The sequence below is a fragment of the Vigna umbellata genome, chromosome 10 (assembly GCF_029865625.1).
Source record: "Vigna umbellata cultivar VRB3 chromosome 10, Vumbellata_1.0, whole genome shotgun sequence".
Classification (NCBI taxonomy): Eukaryota; Viridiplantae; Streptophyta; class Magnoliopsida; order Fabales; family Fabaceae; genus Vigna; species Vigna umbellata.
The window spans coordinates 10,046,867-10,072,626 of record NC_142174.1 but is presented as its reverse complement, the minus strand read 5'-3'; the positions used below and the strand labels follow the sequence as shown (position 1 = coordinate 10,072,626).

The following is a 25,760-nucleotide window of genomic DNA, read 5'->3' as shown; positions in this document are numbered from 1 at the left end:
AAATGTTGTCAAAATAGTATTATCTTGAAATTTATAAAAGGAAATGGGAATTTTTTTAAAAAACTTAAATTTACGTCTAACTAACTATAAACAAAAGTAAATTTTGATATCTACATCTAACCATATGGCAACAAAAGTAAACTTTTGAATAAGTAACACTATAATTTATTTTGATACATTATATATTTTTCTAAAATAATTAAAATTTTTTTCTTCATTACAATTCTATCAAATTAATCAAAATAAAAGCACAAGTTTGGGAACCGTGACGAGTGGGCACAGGGTGGAAGTTGAAAGAGAAAAAATAGTCCAAACATGGTTCACATCTTTTAATTCAGTCTTTTCCGTAAAGTAAACGAAAGAAAATGAAAATAAAAATAAAAGATGTGACATCAACGTCATAAGGAAATAAGAAGATATTATTTTTAAAAAAATAATATAAATCAGTGTGACAAATAACGAATTGATTTAATTTTCAAACTCAATTTAAGTTAATTTGGTTATATTAGATAAAGTTGATTTGATTTACTTTTACTTGGTAATTCAACTAAACCTAATTGGATTCCTTTAAACTACTCCATTAAGTAATTACAGTATTCGTTACTTTTAAAAAACACATATATCGGAATAGTTAAAAAATATAAATGTGATTAAATAAAAAATTTGAGTAACATAAATAAATACTTTTAAATTTATCGTTTTAAGTTTTTTTTTTTCAGTTATGTGAATTTTTTATGTGAGTTTGATTTATGTATTACTTATATTGTATTTTTAATGATTCTTTTCGAAAAAATCGTTAATGATATCAAAATTGAAAGTTTGTATTCGTCTTGATAATTAATTTAGATAATTGTGACAACAAGACAATAATATTATATATAAATTCAATTAACGTTCATCTAGATTTTGAGTGTCAATTGACTAAAAATGAATATTATATTTATGTCTTGATGTTGTGTTTTTTCAGTAATATTTTTCAAAATATCTAAAAATAAATAAATATTGAATTTTTTTTTTTGTTTGTAGAAATTATATTGTATTATTTTTATCTTCTAATATGTAATCATATTCATATATAATACTTATATGATAAATAACACAATTAAGTTTATAGTAAAATTATTAAACGATTAATACTTTTATACTGAGTTAAATTTCATTGAGATTTGAAAGTCGTGACTTCTTTGTCTAATCTAATTTAATTAAGTATAACAAAATTAATTAATGACTCGATTAAATGAGTGGTGTGAGATTATAAAAATGAAAAATAATACAAGATAACACACTTTTTCTCTTTCTTTTCTTCTATTTCACAACTTTATACTTGGAGAATACGATTCCTTTTTCTTTGTTTACGTACTTCTATTTCATATGCAATGCTTAGGCAAATTACAAAATATTTATTTTAGGATATACTTTATATCTATATATGTATACAATGACCATGTTTTTTAATATTGTCACATTTCCTTTTTCAATTTTTTTTCGGAATCATATTTTTTCTAGAATTTTAAAATTTAAAATTTTTAACTTTTAATTTACTTATTTTTATTTAAATATCAGTACATGTGCTGTTTTAAGTAAAATGTATTATGATAAAATTAAATTTTGTTTATTCATTAAGGTAAGTGTCATTTTACAGAAAGGCACACGTGTTTTTATTTTAAAATTACAAAAACAAAAAAAGTGAACATTATTTAATATAACTTAGGGAAAAGTAATATAATTTTATGAAAATATAATTTCGAAATTAAATATTAGGGTAACATGTATTGGGGAATTAGAATATCTAGATAAAAAAACACAAACATAGTACAACATATTCATATTCTTGATGCCGTTGACTTAGAAAAGATAACAAAATCGACGAATAGATATTGAAGATAAGAACGAGTGATTGTTTAATTATCAAATTATATATCAACAAATTTAACCACAGTACAATTTTTAAAAAATATAAAATAATTGAAGAAGAAATATTTTAATTTTAAGTTATATATATATAATAAAACAAAATTTTGTGCGTATGTATAAATATCACTCTCGTAAAACTTTCCATTCAAATACGCAAAAGAGTATTTTATTTTACTCAAACTTTTGTCAAATCAAAAGTGATATCAACAAAAATCTTTTTCCCAAATTCAAATTTATGTGAAAGTAACTATTTTATGATATTGTTATTTTTTAACACAGTTTTTAGGTTTCTGATATTATTATACATGATTGTTTAATGAATGAAAACGAAGTTTTTATTGTAATTTTTTTTTATTTTGGCTCTTATATGTGATGTTTTAATGACTTATTAGACTTTTAAACATTCCTATTGTTATCATAACACTGAATGCATTTAATATAAATTCTATGGAAAATGACAAATAAAAATGAAAAATTTTCACAGACAAAAATATTGAAAAATTACTGGGATATTAATATATATATTGTTCATGTAAGAGCCTGAAAAGTATAGGACTTTTGGGTCTTATGTTGGGGTAGCCAGGTCCGTAAAACTAAGGACACCATGATCTTAGAAGGGGCTTCTCCCAATCTGAGTTCATTATCCAACTTCTCCTTCTCTCTCTAAACTCTGTCCTCTCCTTCTTGCTATGCCTTCTCTCTATCCATTCACAAATTTCAACCATTGCATTGTCAAAAAGGTGATGTTCTTTCGTTCACGGAGTTGAGAGCTTCTCATCCATCCGATTAGTTTCTGCTTTGGACGGTTAAGTCAGTTTCTCCATCTCTCTTGAACCTAGGGCATGCAACTTTACTGGTTGCATGCAGCTGGTAGTCTTCCTCTTTTAATTCTCTGCCTATTATAGCTCTAAGAGTTGTTTCTGTCTCCACTGTTAGTGGATTGTAGGGTCTTACTGTATGCTGGCTGTGTAAGGCACTGTTGGAGCTTTGCTACTATTCTGAGTAGTACTGTGCTTATAACCACCAAGGTAAGGTGAGCTAATTGTTTTCTTGAAATTACTTATTGAATCTGCTTTGTAAATGAATGCATGTTGACTCCTGCACTGATGTGTTGTTGGGTTGTATTTTATATTTTAAGCATGTTGAATGTTATGAACTGAGATGTGTGGTTGATGAGACTGTAATGGTTTGTTTGGGAATCCTTTTGGATGAATGAAAGGGGCTGTAAATAGAACATGTAGGGAGGGAATAGGGTGATATTTCTGCTTAGTGTTAATTTGGTAAATAGGTTCAATAGTTAGGCAGAAGGTCTAGGTTAGTTCGAGGGAAGTGAGGTACTGAAATTGGGCATTTGGGGTCTAGAGCATAATAAGACAGTTTGGGCGACTTAGATGGGTTAAATGCAATTTATTAAGTACACAAAGAAGGACTAAAACATGTTAAAAACAGTAGAATGGATCTTAGGTCATTAGGTTGTTGATTTAAATGTTCTAGAGAGTGAAGTGCATTTTGATCACTTGAAAATCATTAGAGAAATGTTAGGAATCACATAGACAAGCTAAACTGGGACATAATCACGATCTAGAGGACTTAAAAAATGGGGAAGAGGACTATAATTGGTCTAGAGGGTGCAAGGGGGCATAATCTGTAGAATTGGGCGTTCTGCAGACTATGAAGAGTCGCTAGGCGAGTTGTCTCACATAGCGAGACCCTGTAGAGAGTACTCACTGTCTGAGTCATTCGTTGTGCGAGCTGGTGCACTGTGCGAATGAGCAGAGGGTATTGATCTTTGTTTGTGGATTTGCCTGGCGAATCCTGTCACTATGCGACTGGTGGTGGTCTGGGACCACTGCCCATTTAATTCGAAAGGCGAGTGGGGCACATGGCGAGAATTTTAGGGGGGTTGGTCTCTGTCTGGGTTCTCGCATAGCGACCTGGGTGTGCTATGCGAGGAACCCAAAGTCTGACACTTATTCAGACTTAATTCGCAAGGCGAGTTGGGAGGATGCACTATGCGAATAGCGCTAGTTTCGTCTTGCGAGGGTGGTGCGCTGTGCGACGAGTACTGGGTCTGGTTCTCTAAATCTTCTCTTGTGCTGTGTTTGGTTAGTGTGTTCTTTGGTTGTTGGGGAAGCATTCTTTTGCATCTATAGTATTGTATTGTGATATTCAAACAAGTATGTGGATTGTAAGAAAAAGTGTATGGTTATAAAGTGGTGGAAAGACGATCCAAGTTGTAAACCAAGTTCCATTTGTGTAGAATCTCTTGGTGAGATTCTTAGTGTTTAGAATGAGAGTAGGAGCTCCGTCTCGGGGGTAATCCTAAAACTCCAATGGTCTTTCTTCTCACGTAAAGAGGATTGAACCATGTGGTGAGGAGTAGCAGGAGGTCCTAGTCTTGGGTGCTTCAAGTATGGCCCAAGGTGAGTGATAACGGACTAACCTCGTGAGTGTGGTAGGGTGGGAGAACCCAAGTTTCATAAGCCACCACGAGTGCAAGACCCATCATGGCTCGACTATCATTCTAAAGTCCGGACGAGTCAAGTTTAGTACTCAACATGTTAGGATGTGTGTTTACCGTGCTTGATTGAAGTTAACTCTTGCATGCATATTGTCATATTGTATGTTTTTTATATAATTAGCTCACTCTTGCTTGTTTGTGTTGTTTGTGTATGATTCCTTTTGTGATGATCATCCACTTGAATGGGAGCAGATGACGAGGAGGTTTCTTTGGAGACAACTTTGGAGGAAGACGACAATGCTGCAGTTTAAGCTTCCTAGGGGTTTCTTAGTCATATGATCATCTCTTTAAGTTTACAGTTTAGACCTCTTTTATTAAAGTTGAAATTCTAAAGCTATTTTGGGATGCTTGTAATCCTAATTATTCTTGACTGCTTTTATGTATTATGCATGATGACGTCTTTATTATATATGTTTTCTATATAATTGGAATGTCACAGTCCACGTTTATTTTTTAATTTTATTACTTAAATATTTTTTAAAATTAAAATAATTATTTTATCAATTTTATTTTTAAGTGATTTTTTATTTAAATTTAAAACTTTTTTTTAAACTTAGCATTTTGTTCTAATTATAAAACTACCTAAAAATAAATAAAACTATTTTCGTCAAAGTTACATTTTTTTTATTTTATATCTATAATAATAATAACACGAGAACAATAAATCTATTATCTTATTTTCCAAATTTACCTTCTAATTATTAAAATAATGATTTTATCATATACTTTTTTAAGGTAAAGTTTCTTTAAATTTAACATTCTTTTTTAAACTTTTTTTTTTAATTTCAAAACTACCTACAAAAGGAATGAGAAACATTAAAAATAAAGTTTCAAAAACTATTTTTATTTTATATATGATAATAATAATAAAAAAAAAATTTATTATATTTTATTATCATAAAATATGTGAGCACACATGTCTTATGTGTTTTTATTCGTATATATGTATAAATTAAAAAATGGTGTTCAAAATATTGAATGTTAAAATGCTCACCATTGGGCTTTTGTATCAAAAATAAATTTTTAACGAGGGGTTTGCTATATTTAAACTTAAGGGTGTTACTCTCTTCACCACCCCAAACTCCTGTACCTCTCTATTATTTTCTTTTATTCCCAAAATATTCTACACCTTCCCACTATCTATCAAAAGAAGTCATTCTCTTTTCACCTTCCACCACTTTGCAAATCCTTCACCACTTTCCCAACAACCTTCTTCTTATCACTGATATCCACATTCTTGGCCACTTGCCCGGTCCTTGCCGGCCACCGATGCTAATATGTCGATCTTGAATTCTCCCCCTTCACTAGAGTGGCCCTCCGTCGCGGCCTTCCGCGACGACGGCTTTGGTCTTGCTAATGGACAAAAAAAAAGGTCTCTCCTTGAAAGGAAACTGACAGGCTCCGAGTGGAAGTCACCAGAAGCTTTGCCGCCTCGGGAAGCGGCATTGAGGAGCGCGGGTGGCGACAGTCCACCGATTGGGAACGCTTTGGTACCAAAGGGGCGGAGGGATTGGTGGAATGAGAAAGAAGAGGGGAAGAGAATCGATGAGAAGAAGAACTTGTCGTTGATGTTGAGGTTGAAGTTGTTGTTGTTGTTGTGGTTGAAGAAGGCGAAGGTGAAGGAGAGTGAGACATGTACCTTGAAGAAAGTTGCCTACCCTTTGGTCTTCTAGGTATGGTGTCATTGTTGTTGTTGTTGTTGCCTTTCTCATAAGAGGTTAATGGGTCTTTCGAAATGGCAACCACAACCACCATTTCCTAAAGCTTATAACCTTCTCTCACATTGCCTTTCTCATAGGGTTTTCCTTTTCTCTTTCTCCAAAGCTCAAATATTGACTTTGTTTTCCACCCTGTAGATCAGAAGTGTGGTTCTATGGAGTTGCCATAAGATAGTGGGGAAGATGTAGGGTATTTTTGGAACAAAAGAAAATAATAGGAAGGTGTAAGGTATTTTTGAAATAAAAAAAATAGTGGAGAGATGTAGAGTACCGGTGGAGGGAACAACACTCCAATCTTAATTTAGATAAGATATTAACAACATCTTTAACATAACCATACAATTTTTAAGTAATAACTTTGTGAGGTTTTTACCTTATATATCGATAAACTTTCTTATTTATTTAATGTAGAATTAAAATTTATATTTGAAATTCACAACAAATAATGCCACACAAAACAAATCAACTTAAAAAAAGTAATTTACACTAATTTATATTCGTTTTATTTTTAATTGATATGTAATCTTTCAATTAAAAAAAAAAAGAGAAAAAGAGAGAGAGAGAGTGAAAGACAACATGTTTTGCGTATTATTATGATATTCTGAGAATTGAATAGAAGAAATGTTGGGTGATGTTTATGCTTAAAGATTAATTTCACAACTACGTATACGACAATATAACTTTGGTAGTGTTAACAGCTCTTAGATTAGGGCAACTTAGTTGATTAAGATATATTAATAGGGTCCATATGCTTTAATTTGCCACCATTAATTACTTTTGCAGTTGAATTTTTAAATCTCTTTTAAAAAGTTTACTACGTTCGTATTATAGTTTTGAAAAATAATTATTTAACACATAAATCTTTTATATTTACTTAATATTATTTTATTTTATTTTCTTAAAAAAATACAAACATTTATGTTTTTAATAACCATTTTACTCTTATCTTATATATAATGAATATAAAAATATATCTGTATAATTTTAGTAATGACAAAGCACACGTTGACCATATGCTATACAATGAATGCATAACTCTAAGTTCAACATATCTACGTCATTGCCTACCTAATATAAAGATATTGAAGTTGAAATTACAGGTTGAGATTGCCTTAGGCTTTTACTTTGTGCACCTATGCAATTTCTTCACACACCTCCAAATTTTCAAAATAACCCTCTGAACAAGTGAGCTTGAAGCCCAAATCTGAGAGGATTATTCTTCCAAATTTTCACTGTTGAAGCATGTTGGAAGAGTGTTTCTCCTTACACCACCACAAATTTCTTCCTACACCATCATATTTCACAAATACCCATACTGTCCCCAATGCAGAAATTTAGGAATATGGAACAGACATTAAAAAGTAACTCACATGTCTTATAAAAGTATATATTCACTGAAATTTATTTTACATAATAATAATTTATTTAATCACTTTTAAAATTGGAAACGTTATTAAAAAAATTGGTCCTAAATATTTACTCAATTCACCATTGCTAGCAATGTGACATTTTCATCTCAAAACATAATTCTTTTTACTTTGTTATTTATAATTTAATTAAAATAAACATGAGATAAATTCCTTGTAATAGGAAAGAATCTACTTTGATAAAAGTCTGAAATCCATCGTATTATATAGAAAAAAATATTTAATATCTATAAATTTTTTACATTTGATATTATCCTTTTTATTTTTTATTATTTGATTTAAAAAAAAAAGCGACCTAGAAGAAATGGGTGGAGAAGAGTAAAACTGTGGGTTGTGCCAGTTGGTTAAAGAAAGCGCGTGATCTAATCTAATCTCCTTCAGAGTGATATCTATATATATTACTCCACCACTGTCGGTGACTGTGCTTCACCGCTCAAATCTCGCTCTAATTTCCTCCATTTCTAACTAAATTTTTCTCCGTTCAAGTCCAACCTACACTGCTGCTATCTCAATTCGGTACTTTTCTTCATTCTGCATTTGTCTTCTTCACATGCATTGTATACATTTTTCTTAACTTGGCATCATGCTACATTACAGCATTTGGGTGATATTGGGGATGAAAAAGATTGGATTTTTGTTCTTGTTTTTTTGTTGTTCATGTCTATAGTCAAATGGGTATTTTGGTTTTTATTTTTTCTTTTCTTTTTTGTTTATCACCGTGTGACAGGCACATTGAGAAATGAGTTTGAGCAATGGCAAAAATGAAGCACCGGTAGTCGGAAGTAACGGGTTAGACGGTGAGATTGTGAACGATGAGAGTAAGTTGTTCAAGATCTTCGTTGGGTATGACCCGAGTGAAGATCTGGCCTTTGAGGTATGTCGGCACTCCATCTTGAAAAGGTCTTCAATTCCCGTTGAGATCATACCGATTAAGCAGTCAGATCTGAGAAAGAGTGGTTTGTATTGGCGTGAGAGGGGTCAGTTTGAGAGTACCGAGTTTTCCTTTTCCAGGTTCTTGACACCTTGCCTTGCCAATTATCAAGGTTGGGCTATGTTTGTGGATTGTGATTTTCTCTACTTGGCTGATATCAAGGAACTGAGAGACTTGATTGAGGACAAGTATGCTATCATGTGTGTTCAGCATGACTATGCTCCAAAGGAGACTACTAAGATGGATGGGGCAGTGCAAACTGTGTACCCAAGAAAGAATTGGTCTTCAATGGTTCTTTATAACTGTGGTCATCCAAAGAACCGTGTTCTAACTCCCGAGACTGTCAACACACAGACTGGTGCTTTTCTTCACAGGTTTCAATGGCTAGAGGATGATGAAATTGGATCCATTCCTTTTGTTTGGAATTTTCTTGAGGGACATAACAAGGTTGTTGAAAACGATCCTCTTACTTTGCCCAAGGCCATTCATTATACTCGTGGAGGGCCATGGTTTGAAGCTTGGAAAAACTGTGAATTTGCTGATCTATGGGTCAATGAAATGGAAGATTACCGCACTCAAGTTAAGAAAGAATCTGCCAATTAGAATCAATCAGCTTAACCTTGTTATTTATTGAGCATCAGTTATAGTCATGTATTATTCTTTTATGTCAAATTCGTTCTGAAAAATCCGAATCTGGTGATTCATGTTTATGAGAGCAGGAGAGTAGTCACTGCTGGTCTATAACTAGAGTTTAGTGGTATTCTTTACAGTATTACACTATTATATTTATAATCATTTAAGAGAAAATGCTGTTGATGATGTAATTCATTTTTTAGTTGTTTGAGGATTTCCCGAAGGAGAGGTACAAGCACAACTCTGTATTGAATATTTTAATGTACCACTCTGTATTGAATATTTTAATGTAGCTTTAGTAGAGATTATATGTTCCAATATAGGTATCAGCTTCTGCTTAGGCTGTAAAACTTCTTCCCAATCTCTAGAGACTATGATTTCATTGCTTGTATTGGTGTAAAAAGTTTAGTATTATTGTAAGTACACAAGAATACCATTATTGATTACAAATATATTGCAAGACTTGCTTGGTTTCAAACTGTTTAACTGCAAAACTTGGCTTTATTCATTACAGATATATCTGCAAGGCTTGCTTAGTTTCATAGCTGTTTCAAACCTCACTAGTTGTTATAACATTTTATTACAATCACATTTAAAAATATAGTATTTCAGCTCATCAGAAATAATAATAATAATTATTATTATTAATATTTCATATGTATCATTAATCGGGTTTTTAGCTTATTAGTCCAATTAGTCAAAACAAAACAGAGTTAAGGCGATGATTCAACTCAAACTTATTGAATACTTCTTTGATTGATTGTGTCATTCAAATTCATTGATCAATCTATGACCAATACTCTCTTTATACCTTGATCAAGTATGTAAGAATAAAATTCACTTATTTTAACGAAAATACTTCTATTACTTACTTTTTTAGTTTCCCATAACTTCTGTTTTAATTTTTGTTTTCCGTTAAAACAATTGCTTATGCTACAGCAGTTTCAAAGAGTCTGCTACTCTGCCACGATTATATTTCACTTGTACATAAAATAATTAAATAATTACAGAATGGTTAAGCTAATTAAATAAAAAAGGAAAGTAGAACTCACCTTAATTATCTCAACCTACGAAATGTCTCCAAAACTATATACAGATGGATCATTCACTAGTGTTAGTGCATTAACCTCACTGTGAAATCCAAAGGCTAACAAACAGTTCCTCACAAAATAAAGAACAGTCCAAGGTGTTTCGTTTCCTAACAACATCTAATATAATGAAATCCAATATAACTTTCATTGCATAATAAGAAGCAATGCTCTGTGTATGAATGTTGGTATGACATTCACAAAATCATAATGATGAGTTGCCACCATTATCAATTTTAAGCTTACTTTGATATACAATCAATTGGATAACAAAAAGTGAGAGAATAAACTCGCATACGTTAACAAATATATTAACACTTAATGTAATAAATGCCTAGAGACCTAACATATTTTTCTTTTTAAATTTTTCTATCAGATCTTCCTCAGATGGAATCTCAGCACCAGCTTCTGAGGTGTTGAACCACCATTCCATGATTTCTTCCTGCTCAAAAACACAAAACGCCATTTCCAAAATAGGAATTAGATAACCATTTCCATGATGCTGCTTTTGTAATCACTGAACCAAATAGCTTCAATACCAATACATTCACAATGAAAGCAAGAGGAAAAGCTAATAAATACTGATTATTACCTCAAGAAAATCTTGATTGGATATATACTGACTTTCTACCATACACTTGATACTCCCCACTTGCACTGAGAAAGATTTTCGTGTATTCCGCTCTGAAGATTGTCTCCTGGATTGTGTCTCTGTGGATAAACAACAACGAGAAAGAAGAAAAAGTTAATAAAACAAATGAAAACAGCAATCTCGTACCCAGAAAAGAAAAAATAGAAGTCATGTAACATAAGTCATGCTTGTTTTACAAGCAAAGAACAAGGTGTGATTTTCTTTATACCATTTATGCATGCCACAAGGTATCCAGTTTCCCCAATTCCTTCTTTCCACTTCCCAAGCCGCAGGCGCAAGAAAAAACCATCAAGTTGTGAGATTGAGCCATGAGTATTTATCCATCTGATGTCAATGACAGTCTGTTTAGTAACCACAAAGATCCACTTGTTTTATAAGTGACAAAACTATACTATATTATAGCTATCCACAAATATAAATCTGTCTCCGCCAATGATATTTTATACACTCCCTTTAGGCTTCATTTCTCCTTTTAATTTTCAGTTAATCCTTCACCTGCAAGATTAGCAATATAGACACTTTAACTCAATTTATTTGTTGGCCAACTTTTCTTCTATTACACTAACATGTTTCTTTAGCTGGATTCTCGACATTTTAACTGATGTAAGACTAACTGTGAATTTTGAAGCGTTGCATTGTAGTTTTCACAAAGGGGTCCTCTAGGACATCGTGAAAATGTTTCTACAGATCCAATCTTTCACACAAAAAGGTAAAGGTGTCTATAACTCAGTTCACCTACTTTTATGCGTATATTAACTTTTTCTGGAGTCCCTATGACAATGGATGGGAATCAAGTTAAGGATGATCTAGTGATAAGACAGTTTCAACACATGGAGCTGCACCCTACTTCAATATACTTAAATGTTTGCTGGATCAAATTGTGCATTGAAAAATGAACCTTTTCACAAGAAACAATGATCTGGGAAAATGAAACTGTCAACGAATGAAAAAGGTTCTCTATTAAACTTTTTTTCATAAAATGGATGTGCAAACTAAGGACTCTATATACCTGACATCTAACCTTATACCAATGTCATAATGATTGAACCATGAATACTGGGATTAAGAAGAATTAGTTTGCATCATTCACGTAATTAGGTAAAATGATAAAGTGTAAGTGTTGTCTGGTATTACTTACTTCAGGATTTCAGTGCGAGACAGTCTAAGCTTTTTCACTGCATCAAATATTTTCTCTGGCAAGTGTGAAGTGTGCTTTTCAGTGAATTTGGATGGAGTTGACGTAGGATTTTCTCTGAATTTGTTTTCCTCTGAACTTGAACCACAGTATTTCTTGAATGATGCATTGCTCACTTCCTTAAAGGTCATGATTTCATTTGATTTCCGCTTCAAACAAATATCTTGACCTGCTGGGTGATCAGTTTCACCACTAACATAACCACCAGATAAAACTCGGTCATCCTCACCAAGCCTGACACTCTCTTGATTGTTTGGGATGAAATGTTTTCCCCTATCATTAACCGAGGTATTAGCTTTCAGTTCATGTTTCCCAACTGAGATTGAAGTGGGACAAGAAACTGCCCAGTGGTTGGGCTCAAAACAAATGATGCACATACAAGGACATTCTTCTAATCCTCCATATGAATCTATATTCTTCTGGAGATCTGCCAGCTTGTTCTCTGCAATTTCCGAGCAATCAGAGAGTTGATGGCCCCTTGTTCCACAAAACAAGCACAACACATTAACCTGCTTGGCCTTATCTTCTGTGTTTGCTGGTATGATATGTTTGATGGCACCATATCTCCTTGCAAACATTGAAGACATTGGCTCTAAATTTCGGAGTCCTGGAGAAGATGAAAGGGGTTTGAACTTGTACTTTGATTTAAGATCATTCTCTTCCTTAAGATCAGTAGAGACCTCTGTCTCATTGGTGGGTTGTTCTCTCAAGGGAGCAGTAAATTTTGGCGAAAGACGAGTTATCCAGAGACTTGCCAGATTTTCTCTTCTGTGACAAGTATTCTCTTCATCCTTTCTGTCAGATAGCACATTGGAATCAATGTTGTCATTATTATTTGTATTCTGTTTGGATGAAGATGAATGTGGTGCCACTTCTTCTTTATCCCTACTAAAGCCAAAGATGGAATTATTTTTAGTCTCCACTGGGTTACTTTTGCTGCTTTCCTGACAGATGAAAAAATTTAGAGGTTTAATCTGAGGTTGTGATGACGGACCGGCTTCATATCTTCCCATAGATACTTCAAACTTATTCGATTGCAAACAAAGTTTGGAAAGACTATTATTCTCTGCACAACAGGTTATTGGAGTAGCATTTATACCTGGCTCTAAATCCTCACTACTCTTTCCTTCTTGATGATGGATTCTTGTTTCTACATTCTTCAAGCTTTGACAATATATAGACTGAAAAATGGATTTGAATCCTGTAGTTTTTTGCTCAGAATCTTGATTCATATTGCATGCCATAAGTTTCTCGTTAGGCTGCAGGTTATGATGTTTTGGGTTTGCAAGAGAAAGAGCTAAAGTGTTTGAATCATTTTGAATTGACTGAGACAGTCCTTTCACCATGTTTGAAATCCAATTCATGAATGAGCTATCCTGTTTAACATAGGATTTGGAACCTGAAGTTTCTTCCATTTGCCTTTTGACTCTTTTACTCCCTATTATCAGCTGTTGTTGGAAGTTTCGTCTCTTCTTACCTGTTGGAAAAAAGCCAGCACTGTTGCAGCTCTCAACACTTGAATGGCTGTCATTGTCCTCCCTCGACAACGCTACATTTGCATCCCCGTCGGATAAAGATTTCTCCTTGCCTTTGTTTATTGCCTTATAAATTCTGCTATGACACGGAGAATGCATGGCTGGAAGAATCTTATCACATGGTAGCATCATTTCATTGTCCTGAAGTTTGTTTTCAACCTCATGAACATTAACTCCACTTGTTCCAGCACAAGCAGCTTCAAAGTTGTCAGTCCGTAGATCATTCTCTGCACTAAATTCCATTTTTTCTAAAGGTCTCCTGCTGGAGGATGCTAAATTAGTCCCTGGAGCATCAGAGCCTTTGAAATCCACCACAGGCTCAACTGCAGTATGTAAATTACCAGTTACTACAGCCTTTTTTCCAAGATGAATATCTACACCTCCATCAGAATGTCTTCCTGAAGAAGGATTTTGGTCCATGTTTGGTTTGATTTCGTCTGATTGAAGTAATAAATTGTCCAATGGCCCTTTCTCAGCCTGGCCTGTGGGAAAATCAACAAATAAAATAATACATTTCAGAGTATTCACAAAAGGGAAGATTTGAACTTTTCTTTAACAAAAACAAAATTTCCAATAAATCTTCTTTAAACAGAAAGGATATGTTTTGAGTTTCAGTCCCTGTGCATTTATAAAAACAGGCTGCAAAGCTACCATGTATTACTTTGTATTATTCAGCTAAAAACCATTAACAACAACTAAACAAATTAGAATATACCACAAACATGTGCACAAATATTCTGAAATGTCCGGATTCTTATCCTCACATCAATGTAAATATTCATGTATTTAACTGCTTTAACGTCTAAACTTTCTTTGGTAAGTCTTGTGTGTTTTGGTGACTCTCTTTTGGAAGCATTAAGCTCTTCCTTAAGGGCAAGCTTCTCCTTTAACTACCTTGATGACAGCACATACCTGACATAGCAGAAAATTTGTTACCCTCTATCCCAGACATGTTATTAGTTCCAATGTTGGGTTGATCACCAGCAGCCTTTTCACAATTGTTCACCAGATTCCCACTTTCATCATACGGCAAATTAGGTGTTGTTGCTGCGGTGTTCACTATATCTTTATGACCAAAAGATCCTGCAGATGAGTTCTGTAGGATTGAGAAAATGATTCCAGGAAAAAGTGACCAGAAAGACACTAATTCTAACACTCACAAGTCCCAGTTAAGTATTTAACTAATCAGGATAGCAGATGTATTTCTTTGTCCCTCAGTAAGGTTTATTTGAACCTAAAAATCTACTGTAAAGCCTCCTTTCCTTGCATTTAAACACTACTTACCTATATCATCTTCTTCATAGGCTTTAAACTTGGCCTTGACACCTGAATCACCTGTGGCATGCATAGTAGGAGCATCTGCTTCAGCAATATCACCCTTGGCACATAAAACTGCTAAAGGTTTCAGAAAATCATCATCTAAAGGGTTATCAGTGGTAGAACTACCACCAGTAAATTTTTGTGGCCTAGTAAGAACCATACAACTCGTTCCAACATCCCGAAAAAGTGAAGTATTTTTATCAGCAAAACTTGAATCTGCACATCTAAGGCTCAAACCTTTTTCTGGTGACCAAACTATTTCAGATAGGGGGTCAGTCGCAGCAAATGTCATGTCCACCCTGGAGGCTGCATTTGCACCTGCACCTGAGTCATTATTTAATTTTTTCCAAACGCAACGGTTAGCATTATTGAGAAAGAGTTCAATATCAGTCTTTGGTTTTATTTTCTTGTTTTCTGCACTCATCTTCAGAAGCTTAAACTCTTCACAAAAAGATCCTGAAATATTATTGCAATTAAAGTAACCTTCAGCGTAGCACTTCAAGTTAAAATTCTGAAAGCAGGTTAAAGATGTTGAGGCAAGGCAACTGATTACAAACATTACTGGATTATGGTTGGTTAATCATTATTCAGATTTCTAAGATGCATCATATTATCAAACATCGTTAAGGTTTCCATCCACTTATATTCTCTAAATTAAATATCGTTAGCATAAACTCTAGTTATAGTTCTGATACACTATTAAGAAGTAGATTTTAAGTTTAGCTTACGAAATCGACTTATAAAATAACGTTTAACTCACTTATGTATTTTAAATTAATCTTATCTCTAATCGATGTTTCAGTGCACCCTTAACAAATAACGTTAAAAGTAATTTAGTGCTACAAATATTGTAAAGCATCAAACATACCAAAAGCTGACGTTGCCAGGTACAGGCTTATGAATCATAAAGTGACACAGCCTATGAGCACCACGTGGGGTTCAAGTGTGGACAAAGAACAAGGGCATCACCACCACCATCTTATGCAGAACTAGAAATTGAATTTAATTGAAGTAGAAGCACAAGGGTTCAACTCGATCATTTGGCTACATATATTGAAACATCAGACTATAATAACCATTTGCACAAAGAAAATAACAAACTTTGAATATTTTCTTTTACATATCCTATCAGAAAGCAATATATTGTAGGCTAGTAATAAGAAAAGGATAGAACTAGACCAGAGATTAGGTTGTGGAATTAGGTAACATGTGTTGGAAGCTACACTCCAAACTCCAAACTCAAAACTCAGCTCAAAGTAGAACAAAAGAGATAATTTTCAAGCTTAAATGAGAAGTAAGAGAGAGAAAGTTACCAGTTTTGTTTGATCCATTGAGCAAAGCAACAAAAGGGTATTAAGAAAAAGAGAAGAGAGAGAGAAAGAGAATGGAGTTGGAGGGCAGTTGCAGAACCAGAAGTGCTGGTATAACAGTTACATGAAGCTGTCGACCTTTTTTCTTTTTTATGAGGTTGAGAATATGCCACGTGGACACACTCCCTGCCACTGACCACCCTCGTACCTTGGATCATTGCAATTTGCAGTGTTCAATTTTCTTTTCATGCACATTATATACATTATCAATCTGTCTATTTATTACACTCTTCAATTTTCTTTTACAACTTCAAAACATACAATAAAATGGTAACATTTTAAGTGATTGTATATTTTAAGATTATCTTGATGGATGTATAGTAGAAAATTTAGTACGTGGATTAAATGAGTGAAGAAAAAAATCATTTCAGCTTATTGTTATTCATCATCATGGATTGTTACGGTAGTTAAATATCATGATTTTCGTTTTATATTTATTTTTTACTTACGAATAATACCAAATATTAACAACAAATTTACGTAGATATATATATCCTGAAGGTAGTTTAATCTTCCAGTTCATACTTTTATCTGGACATCAAGAATAAAAGAAAGATTTTTAAACAATTCCTATATATCTAGACATCAAGAATAAAAGAGAGTTCTTTCAATATATGTAAAAGTCTTGTATATTAAAAGTTAGAACAAAAAATTGTATTTATAAACAATGTCATTTTACTTATTGAATAACTAGACGAAACAAATACAATTAATTTATTTTTTATTTATTACATTTAGTTTTTTAGTGTATAGATCCTTTCTCATTTTTCTCATTTAAAGTATTGGAATATCTTTTACATTTAAGCAATTTGAGACAAACGAACTAAAAATAATACCGAACGGATGAAAAACAATATCGAACTGACAGAAGAAAAAGAAAACAAGTAACTAAATCTTATTAGAGTTGTGTGCACTCGATCAATCAATGCTTAATCTGTAGAATTAATTGATTTGATTTATGTTTCCTTTTCTTATTTATTTCTCCCTTGTAAATGATTTCTATGTGTAAGAAATGACTTGCAATTCCATAGTTCCCATTTGAAAATGTAAACTAATTTTTATAGATATTCTGGTAGACTCTTTTCTATACATAACGTGGCACTACATATAAAGTGCTTAACACAACAATATAAGTTTCTATTCGCATTTCATTTGTTTGATCAATGACCAAGGCAAATTTGAAAAGATATACCATAAGTTCGCGTTCCAATTAGCTAGTACTCCATAATACATGTATCAATTAAATATTTGTTAAGATTGTCACGTGTGAAAACTATGGTGCAACTTTTAAATTAGTTCGGTAATGAAAAAGATATGCAGAAGAGATAAAAGGGACAAAAAATAATATTAATATCCATTATTAATCACAACCAAAACTTGTACCCAAAAGATATTACTACAAATAATTTCTGTTTTATCTATTCAAGTTTTCCTTATTTACAATATATTAGACAAGTATTTGTGAGTTGTCAATTCCTGTACCGTGAAGAAGAAATTTAGACAAAATCATGTTTCCCTAGTCGAACGTCACGACGAAATGTTGGATAACGCAGAACATGATATCAAATGACATCTATTCCCCTGTTCAGAAGTGCAGTTACAGAATTATTGAACAAGGATTTGAAAATAGATGTAACAAGACACCAGAACTTTTTTTTCTTTTGTTATAAAACACAATCACCTCAATCCGACAAAATCTTTTAACTTTCTATTATTATGTCCCTTACGCTTATTCGGTTTGTGCTTCTTTTGGTTAACGTGCTAAAATCATTTGGCGGAATTGATCCTGGGAAACATAGAGAATCGTGCTTCACAGTTTGACAAGAATTCGTTTCATACAAATACACAACAGCATGTAATTGCAGCTTATCATTCTAAATCGCGAGACGATCAAACCAGTAAAAGAAATAAAATAAAAATGGCGATGATAATATAACACAAAATTAGCATTCGACAGTGATAAATGATAGTCTAAATATATATTTATGATGAATATTCTGAATGGTGATAAGTAGATGTTCTTCCCATTGACCAGATCCTGGACAACTCACCTCCGCGCAAATCTGTGCCCTGCTCCCAATAACAACGCTCTCCCTATAGCCCCATTATGAAGACCCAAAACCAGGGCAACAGTGCCACCTACAGCCACCCACTTCCAATCAATGCCAGGACCCTTTTGTGCAATATTACACATAGCTTGCATTCCATCTTCCATGGAAGACGAAGGCTCCGAGGAATGCATGTTTGTGTCAGAAGAAATCTTAGTTGTTTTACTCGCCATCAATGCACATCTCGATAAAGAAGAATCTGTTTTCCTAGCATTCTGGTAAGCTCTCATTCCTAAGTTCAATTTCTTGACAGCTCCCCACATTCCATGGCGGACTCCCAACTTGGCAACATCTTTGGGAATTCCCATGTCTTCATAATGTAACAGGGTAACCTCGCATGCAGACAACTGACCATCTCCTTTGCGGGATTCCACTGCATCAATTTCCCATAATCAGTAGTTAAACCACCAACATTGAATTGCTTTAAGGCTAACAAGCACATAATGATTGTTCTGACAGTTCTTACCAGGTTTGATCACCCAACTAGAAAAGTAGAGCTCCACACGTCTGGGTTTATCCCGTATTGGCAAACTTGGATGGGGTACTCCCTACAACAATGGAGATTAAATAGGAACAATCATTGTGGTTGCTCCGAATATTCCATATCTATTTCACGTCTAATTTGTTACCAATTGGTGTCACATTTAATGCAAGACACATGGAAAACAATAAAATATCAATGTTTTAAGTTTTGGGTGGCAAAATAAAGATACTTTGCTAGTATAAATTCACATTGTTAGCATAAATTAAAATCTATACTAGGAAAGGTAGGAAAGTAAAGATATACACATGATTAAGAGTTAAGAGAAGTTTTGACTTTTGTGGAAGGATTTGGGAAAAAAATGGTATTTGCAAGGCCTATAACCAGACTATATAACCACCCAGGACATGTATGATTGAGTAACTACAAGTGTGAGAAGTCATGGCGGCGATACTAAAGACAGCCCTAGAATAGTAGGTCTACATCAAGCCTTTACTTGTTTAATTAGCGACATAAAATAAAGGCCTTTTTTTTTCAAATAATATATTTTGATTGAAAAAGCAAGGAAGAGAAGTAAAACTAGAGCATTGGAGATAGACATTAGAGTAAAAAAGTTTCTTCTCGACTGGGAGTACGACAAGGTCCGTGTTTCATAATTTTAACAAGACATTGGTAAATAACTTCGACATAAAAATGGGAGATGTCATACCATAAGCTTCTTACTTTATGTACCTTGAATTAATAATACAAAATGATGGGTAAATTAATAATGTCATTCAGAGGATACAAGTTGGATGGCTAAAATGGAGAAAGGCTTTTGAGAGTTAATTGAGAAGTACTTAAAAATCTCAAAGTTCTAAAATACTGTTATACGATCATCTATACTCTACTAAGAGTGTTCATCAACCAATCCAATACAACATTGTGGTAATCAGACTGAAATGAAAAAAAAAAAGGGGAAAAAACGTCTCTTTTCATGAGATTATTATGAACTAACGTCTATTTTTATGTATTAACTAGGACTTGTCAACTATGGTATATTTTATTAAGAGATTATGTTTAACCTAAAATTTGAACTGTGTTGTGAATTACATGAGATGTGTTATTTGATGTAGGATTAATTTGTGCATTTCAATACTGCATCATTTATTTCAATATTTCTAAACTCTTTCAAAAATCCAAACACCAATGCAGTCTAACTCATAATAAATTGGATTGGATTGAAATGAACTTTACAATCAAGGTCTAAAATCAACCGGATGATCAAATCACAAAAACTAAGGTCATTAGAAAATATATTTTTCCTTCAAAATCAATTCAAATCCAATCCACAAACACCCCACACTCTACAGTATATTGGGAATTAAAAAAATCATAAGAGAAAAAGAGCAGCAAAATTAGCGTGTTAAGATTTTTGTGGACAGATACAAAATGATTATCGTTCTAACCAAGTGATATGAAGATCCCCTAATCTAGAACATTCAGTATCAATGTCTTGTCTTTCTATGGCTTGTCTTCTGTATTTATAGCGAGTTTTGTCCCTTGAGTTGCAACTCGGTTTCTACAATCATTGGCTGGTCATTCTTGATTTTACTCTAATTATCTTATTATGTTCCTTATTACGTTTTATTTAATTATACTGTCAAGATATACTATCTATGACCTGGATAGTAACCCGTATTATAAAATAAATCAACATCTATTACTAGATCTCGCCTTTTGGATATTAAGGGAAAGGTCGGCAGGAAGATATATCAGCACAATCATATACAAGGAGATATTGACGTATCACTTATCCAAGAAAAGATGATAAGAAAATTGGTTAAGATAGTTTAGACGTATACAAAAAAACTACTGTGGACACTGGTGAGCAGATTATAGAGAATATTTTTAACCCTATAGATGGAGACTCAAAAGAATATTGGAAGACATTATGAAAAGAGATCCCATGGTGAATAAAATCCCCAAAACTTTGACATTTTTAATTGAGCCTAATGATGTTGTGTTTCATGTAGCCAATTTCACATAGTAAGATAAAACTATTGTTGGCCACTCTACTGTTATCTGGGTGAATAACTACATCAATGAAATAACTAGTTCCAATTATACTATCAACTTAATGTGTGAAACTTGGTTAAGAAAACAATGTTCAGAATTTGCGAGGGGATGCGTGAAACTTGGTTAAAAAACAATTTTCAAAATTTGTGAGGGGAGAGGTAGAGGGACCAATTTCCACTTATTCCTTTCCTAATTCATTATTCAATTGTTTCTAGCTAGAAATTGAGACATTCACTGTTAGTGTCATCACGTAAGTGGGACTTTCTTATCAAGTGATAGAAGTCCGTGCCCTAGTAATCGAGAGAGGAGTATAAACAAGAGGAAATGCCATAAAATTATAACGAACCATGTTAGAGCCATACCTTAGTCACACAATAGTACGTGTTTCCAGACTGCCATATTCTTCGAGCAATAATATATTCTCTATCACTACAGAAGAAGGGGAACTACAGACAAAAGGAGTACATAAAGAATCAGTGAACCGTAAGATTGAACAAAATTAAAATACAAGTCTTTAAGATATCTTTGGGGTAAATACCTTTTTAATCCAGTGAGAGATCATTGTCCCGTTATGAGGGCATTCCTCCAATACTTTGCAGTATGCAAGCATAGGGTCCCATTTAGGACGGAAGTCATCGTCCCAGAAGAAATCCCTCACTAACTCTGGGGTTGCATCTTCAAAGACGGTTCTGCTACGGTAAACTGTGGGACCTGTCTGTTAACAGATCCAGATACAACATGAGACGCTGATCTATTTATAAGGTGGAAGTGGAAATACAAAAGGAAATAATCATCGAATATAGATCGTGAGGATGTATTTTTCATTTGGGTGGGGAACATAGAATAGGAAAAGTTGATTACATAAATATACTTCAACTACAGGGTAAACATGCCTCTGATTGAAAAATATACAAACTCATGAGTAATGCAAGATGTGTATGATTTTTGCCAGTTTATAATGTATAGACAGTTGAAATGAGATGAAAATTGAACCTCGGAATCTACCTCAGGATCATGACGCCAAGCTTTGTATTGCATGTTCGGTGTTGACCTCTCCATAAAACATTGCCGGTCCATCAATCCATCTTTCCCTTCGAGAAGATGAAGAAAATGCTCCAAATCAGCCTGCGTAACAGTGTCCTGCCCACTCTCCTCGGCCCAATCACCGGACCTAATGATTGTGCATTGACCAATTTGCCAAATAAATAATAAAGCGATTAATTCTTCTACCAACACAGCACAATAAAACACAAAATCTGATAGCCAGTAGTAAGAAATTACGACGGTAATAATTAAACACCAATCCACAAATGTTATCAATACCGAGTGGTGCGGTCCATGGCGTTGGAGTCGGCAATATCAGATTGCGAGGGCGAGGGATCTTCAGCTTTTGCCTTGGCCTTGCCTTTGAAATTGGACCAATAGGTACGGCAAATGGAGAAGGCGGAGACGGCGGTGAAGGCGAACCAGAGGCGGCGAGCGCCGAACCCCGGCGGCGCCGTCCAGAGAAATCGAAACTTGCTTCGGAGGCCGAGAAAGAGGAGCCCCGTCCATCGCGGACGCCACGACCACCCGATCACCAGGCCGATCATGACAGCCAACCAAATCGGAACCGCGCATAGCAAAATGTCGACGAATGTCTCCGTTATCGAGGGTTTCTTCAGAAACTCCACCATGTCAAAGAAAGAATCCTCCATTTTCCACAGAAAATGAAAGATCCCTCTCTCTCTCTCTCTATCTCTCCTCTTTATCTATCTCTATCTCTCTCCTCGCTTTTCTTGGTGTTTTGTAGCAATTAACAATCGAATCAGAAGATGAAGGAAACCCTGTTGCAGCGGACACAACCAACGAGTTCGCCCTCTTCCATCTTCAACAACCAAAACGCCAACAGGATAACCTTTCTTTTCCTTTTCCCCTCTTTCCTAACTCAGAGAAACTCGCCACGTGTCAACCCCAACTGCCGTCGATTTATTTCCATTAAATATTAGAAAGATTTGTCAGGTTCGACGGTTCAAGTTCTCCGATTAAATCCAAACCAAATGCCGCGTAAGTTTGTTCAAGACAACCCCTTATCATCGTCAATTCGACGTGCTTTTCATTGGTGCCATAGCTACAAAATTAACCACTATTTTTTTTTTCCAAAATTACATTTCAATTATCTATTGGATAGAAGCTGTATTTTATAAGCGTAAATTTGCAATATTTTTTCATTTTATAATTTATTTAATATCATCTTTAAAAAAAAACAAAAGTCAAACCCTAATTTACCGCAACACAGTCTCATCCTCTAATAATCTGTTCTTTAATAGGTTTTGTAATAAAGTCTACGAGAAAATAGTTGATAACGTGATAATTATTTAATTAATATTAACACAAGTAAAAGGTCGTGTAAATTTGTTGAAGATCATATATTTTTTGTAATTTACTCTACTTTGCTTAAAAAATAATTATGTCAAAACTGGTCTTGTAAGCATAAGAGAAAAAAAGGATAAAAAAAAGCATCTTAAATGATATTAAAATTAGGCATGACAGCTAACTAGTTAGGTATGCTTTTCATTATCTTATCTTTACTTTTAATGGATATAGAATTTTGTTCCCATTTATCAACTATTTTATATATTAATTAAATATATTTATTTTTAAAAAAATCCCGACAAATAAATTATCTTAGCAAGTATTAGATTTTTTATTTTTAATATAACAAAAAACTATAATTCTATAAATGTCAAATGAAAATAAATATAATTAACTAATTATATAAAATATTAGATAAAATATTAGATGTCGGACTAGATAATAAATTACGAAACTAAAACATAAATAAAAGTTCATAGGATTCTTTTATTATATGTATAAATAGGATAATGATTTTCACAACATATTTTAACAACATATTTTAACAATAATTTTAACAATAATTTGACAAAAATCAGGTGTTAAAATTGTAGTAATTCACATAAAAAAGAAATTAGAAAATAGAACTATGACCAGAAAATGAAGTGGTATGAGATTTCAAGTGAAGCAATTCATTTTGTAATTTTAAAAATGAACCCCTCCATTTGAAACCTTACCGCATTTCATTTTCACGTATTTTTTTTTTAATTTTTTTTCCATGTAAACCATTTACTCTTTGAACCATGGTCTTGTAAAAATATTATTAAAATAAATTATCAAATATCATTATCCATATATATATATTTAAAAAATTAAATATTATTTATGCTTACGTATAATAAAAAACTTCAAATCAAGTTAACAGTAATTTAGATGAGTATAAAATAATTTTACTCCACCAAGGGGTAGAGGAGTAATTACACCCAGAGAGTACAAACAAAAGCGGTCACGTGTCCTTTTGGGTTTGGTTAAGAACTCCTATAAAAGCGTCTCCCTCACCGGATATTACATCCATTTCTATTTCGTGTTGAAGAAGGTTCTCAGTGATAGTAACGTACTGCAAAATCGGCGCGCGAGAGAGATGGCAGTAGAGATAACCGACGGTGCTCCAAAGAACAAGAACGCCAATGCTAACGGCGTCAAAGACAAAGGCAAGAAGATAATCCGAATTCAGGTTTCCAAAACTAAGAAACCTTTCTTCTTCTACCTCAATCTTGCCAAGGTATCACTCTCTTTCTCCTTCGTTCTTTCTATCGACATTTTGAAGGTAGTTTTGTGGATTGTGGAAATTGGCTTCAAATGGCTTCTTTTATCAATCTTGTGTTTCTTTCTGATGATGCAGAAGTACATAAAGCAGGACAATGATGTTGAGCTCTGTGCACTGGGCATGGGTAAACCCTCAATTTAGCCCTTCTTGATGAATAGATTTTGGCTATTACTTCTGTGATTAGGTTCTATATTTTAATTGAAACTAATCACACCAATGTTAAAGTTGTACGTACGAATTTTGCATTATTTTCTTGTTTTTCTAACCTTTTCTTGAATTGAATCCCAGCTATTCCAACTGTTGTGATCATCTCTGAGATTTTGAAAAGTAACGGGTGGGCAATTGAGAAAAGTAAGATGAATCTTGTCCTTACGAAGCTTGCCGAAAGCCAAAGGTTTTATTCTGAGTTTGACTTGTGTATGTGACGCAGATATCATGACATCAACGGTTATTTCCAAGGGAGAGAAAGAAGGTCGGGGGATTCCGAAGGCTAAGGTGGGTTTTTCCTTATCGTCACTCAATCTTTCAGTTTGCTACAACTATTTTTAATTAATGGATGGATATGGCCATAGTATAACCTCATTTCTTCACACAGCTTGGGATTTTGCTGGGAAAGGCTACAGATATGGAACATAACACTGTTGAGAATCAAAGCACTGTTGATACTAAGGCATAACGGTTAGAGTAGTTTGACCAAAGGCCATCACCATTTGACTCTTGTAAAACGTGTTCCTTGTATAGATCATCATATGGTTTGCCCTTTGTTTTCTCCAGCATTAATTTCTTTTAATGGCTAATGACTGCTTGAGTCCATAATAAAATAATTAACTGCCTAAGGTCATATGCAGTACGACAATTTTTTTTCATTATTTAAATTGTGATGACGATAGTCTGATTTATTTTTGACAAATAATTATGATTTAGGTATGCTTATTAGATATTGTAAAATTAAAACTAAATGTATATATTCATTATTTAAAGTGGGGAATTACTAAATATATGGAAGAAAATAAATTATACTTTTACATAGTTTATTAAATAAAAAGATTTTTTATTTATTAAAAAATAAAATTTATGTAATAAAAAGATAACATCCATTATAGATAAATAGAAAATAAAATTGTATATTGAAGTATTTGAAGTATAAA

The 25,760-nt window shown here is 33.4% G+C and overlaps 4 protein-coding genes across 10 annotated transcripts; 2 read left to right on the top strand and 2 right to left on the bottom strand.

The window, feature by feature from the left end:
• The first annotated feature begins 7,936 nt into the window (after window positions 1–7,936).
• CDI (Nucleotide-diphospho-sugar transferases superfamily protein) lies at window positions 7,937–9,531 on the top strand. The gene is made up of 2 exons (XM_047325278.2): window positions 7,937–8,096; window positions 8,308–9,531. The coding sequence occupies exon 2, from the start codon at window positions 8,320–8,322 to the stop codon at window positions 9,112–9,114; it is 795 nt and encodes a 264-aa protein (XP_047181234.2). The 5' UTR covers window positions 7,937–8,096; window positions 8,308–8,319; the 3' UTR covers window positions 9,115–9,531.
• An 822-nt stretch (window positions 9,532–10,353) lies between these two features.
• Window positions 10,354–16,393, bottom strand: TZP (zinc knuckle (CCHC-type) family protein). 7 transcript variants are annotated; one of them, XM_047325252.2, is made up of 9 exons: window positions 16,248–16,393; window positions 15,803–15,978; window positions 15,172–15,390; window positions 14,899–15,006; window positions 14,527–14,697; window positions 12,023–14,096; window positions 11,093–11,208; window positions 10,825–10,943; window positions 10,354–10,674 (listed from the first exon to the last, which is right to left on the bottom strand). In XM_047325252.2, exons 3-9 carry the CDS (start codon window positions 15,356–15,358, stop codon window positions 10,567–10,569), a joined length of 2,883 nt encoding a protein of 960 aa, XP_047181208.2. In that variant the 5' UTR covers window positions 15,359–15,390; window positions 15,803–15,978; window positions 16,248–16,393; the 3' UTR covers window positions 10,354–10,566. The 7 variants fall into 7 exon arrangements, with proteins under 7 accessions (XP_047181208.2, XP_047181215.2, XP_087956828.1 ...); XM_047325259.2 differs by having other exon boundaries at window positions 14,899–14,949; XM_088100702.1 differs by having other exon boundaries at window positions 15,172–15,258.
• A 1,819-nt stretch (window positions 16,394–18,212) lies between these two features.
• On the bottom strand, window positions 18,213–22,992 carry LOC124847660 (Polyketide cyclase/dehydrase and lipid transport superfamily protein). The gene is made up of 6 exons (XM_047325207.2): window positions 22,275–22,992; window positions 21,957–22,122; window positions 21,490–21,666; window positions 21,314–21,397; window positions 18,879–18,960; window positions 18,213–18,785 (listed from the first exon to the last, which is right to left on the bottom strand). The coding sequence occupies exons 1-6, from the start codon at window positions 22,646–22,648 to the stop codon at window positions 18,352–18,354; spliced, it is 1,317 nt and encodes a 438-aa protein (XP_047181163.2). The 5' UTR covers window positions 22,649–22,992; the 3' UTR covers window positions 18,213–18,351.
• A 1,384-nt stretch (window positions 22,993–24,376) lies between these two features.
• On the top strand, window positions 24,377–25,748 carry LOC124847650 (uncharacterized protein At2g34160-like). Its single transcript, XM_047325197.2, has 5 exons — window positions 24,377–24,567; window positions 24,688–24,736; window positions 24,901–24,963; window positions 25,043–25,107; window positions 25,208–25,748. The coding sequence occupies exons 1-5, from the start codon at window positions 24,427–24,429 to the stop codon at window positions 25,286–25,288; spliced, it is 399 nt and encodes a 132-aa protein (XP_047181153.2). The 5' UTR covers window positions 24,377–24,426; the 3' UTR covers window positions 25,289–25,748.
• Window positions 25,749–25,760: the final 12 nt, after the last annotated feature.

What these genes read in the sequence shown, in the direction of transcription:
- CDI (XM_047325278.2), top strand. Translation starts at nt 8,320, where the DNA reads ATGAGTTTGAGCAATGGCAAAAATGAAGCACCGGTAGTCGGAAGTAAC.
- TZP (XM_047325217.2), bottom strand. Translation starts at nt 15,358, where the DNA reads ATGAGTGCAGAAAACAAGAAAATAAAACCAAAGACTGATATTGAACTC. An exon ending in TCTCGCACTGAAATCCTGAA is followed by an intron (nt 11,209 to 12,022) that starts GTAAGTAATACC and finishes CATTGACATCAG; the next exon opens with ATGGATAAATACTCATGGCT. An exon ending in CCAATCAAGATTTTCTTGAG is followed by an intron (nt 10,675 to 10,824) that starts GTAATAATCAGT and finishes GTTTTTGAGCAG; the next exon opens with GAAGAAATCATGGAATGGTG.
- LOC124847660 (XM_047325207.2), bottom strand. Translation starts at nt 22,648, where the DNA reads ATGGAGGATTCTTTCTTTGACATGGTGGAGTTTCTGAAGAAACCCTCG. An exon ending in TCTCTCACTGGATTAAAAAG is followed by an intron (nt 21,398 to 21,489) that starts GTATTTACCCCA and finishes TTTTGTCTGTAG; the next exon opens with TTCCCCTTCTTCTGTAGTGA. An exon ending in TAGTTGGGTGATCAAACCTG is followed by an intron (nt 18,786 to 18,878) that starts GTAAGAACTGTC and finishes AAATTGATGCAG; the next exon opens with TGGAATCCCGCAAAGGAGAT.
- LOC124847650 (XM_047325197.2), top strand. Translation starts at nt 24,427, where the DNA reads ATGGCAGTAGAGATAACCGACGGTGCTCCAAAGAACAAGAACGCCAAT. An exon ending in GCTCTGTGCACTGGGCATGG is followed by an intron (nt 24,737 to 24,900) that starts GTAAACCCTCAA and finishes ATTGAATCCCAG; the next exon opens with CTATTCCAACTGTTGTGATC. An exon ending in GGGGGATTCCGAAGGCTAAG is followed by an intron (nt 25,108 to 25,207) that starts GTGGGTTTTTCC and finishes TTCTTCACACAG; the next exon opens with CTTGGGATTTTGCTGGGAAA.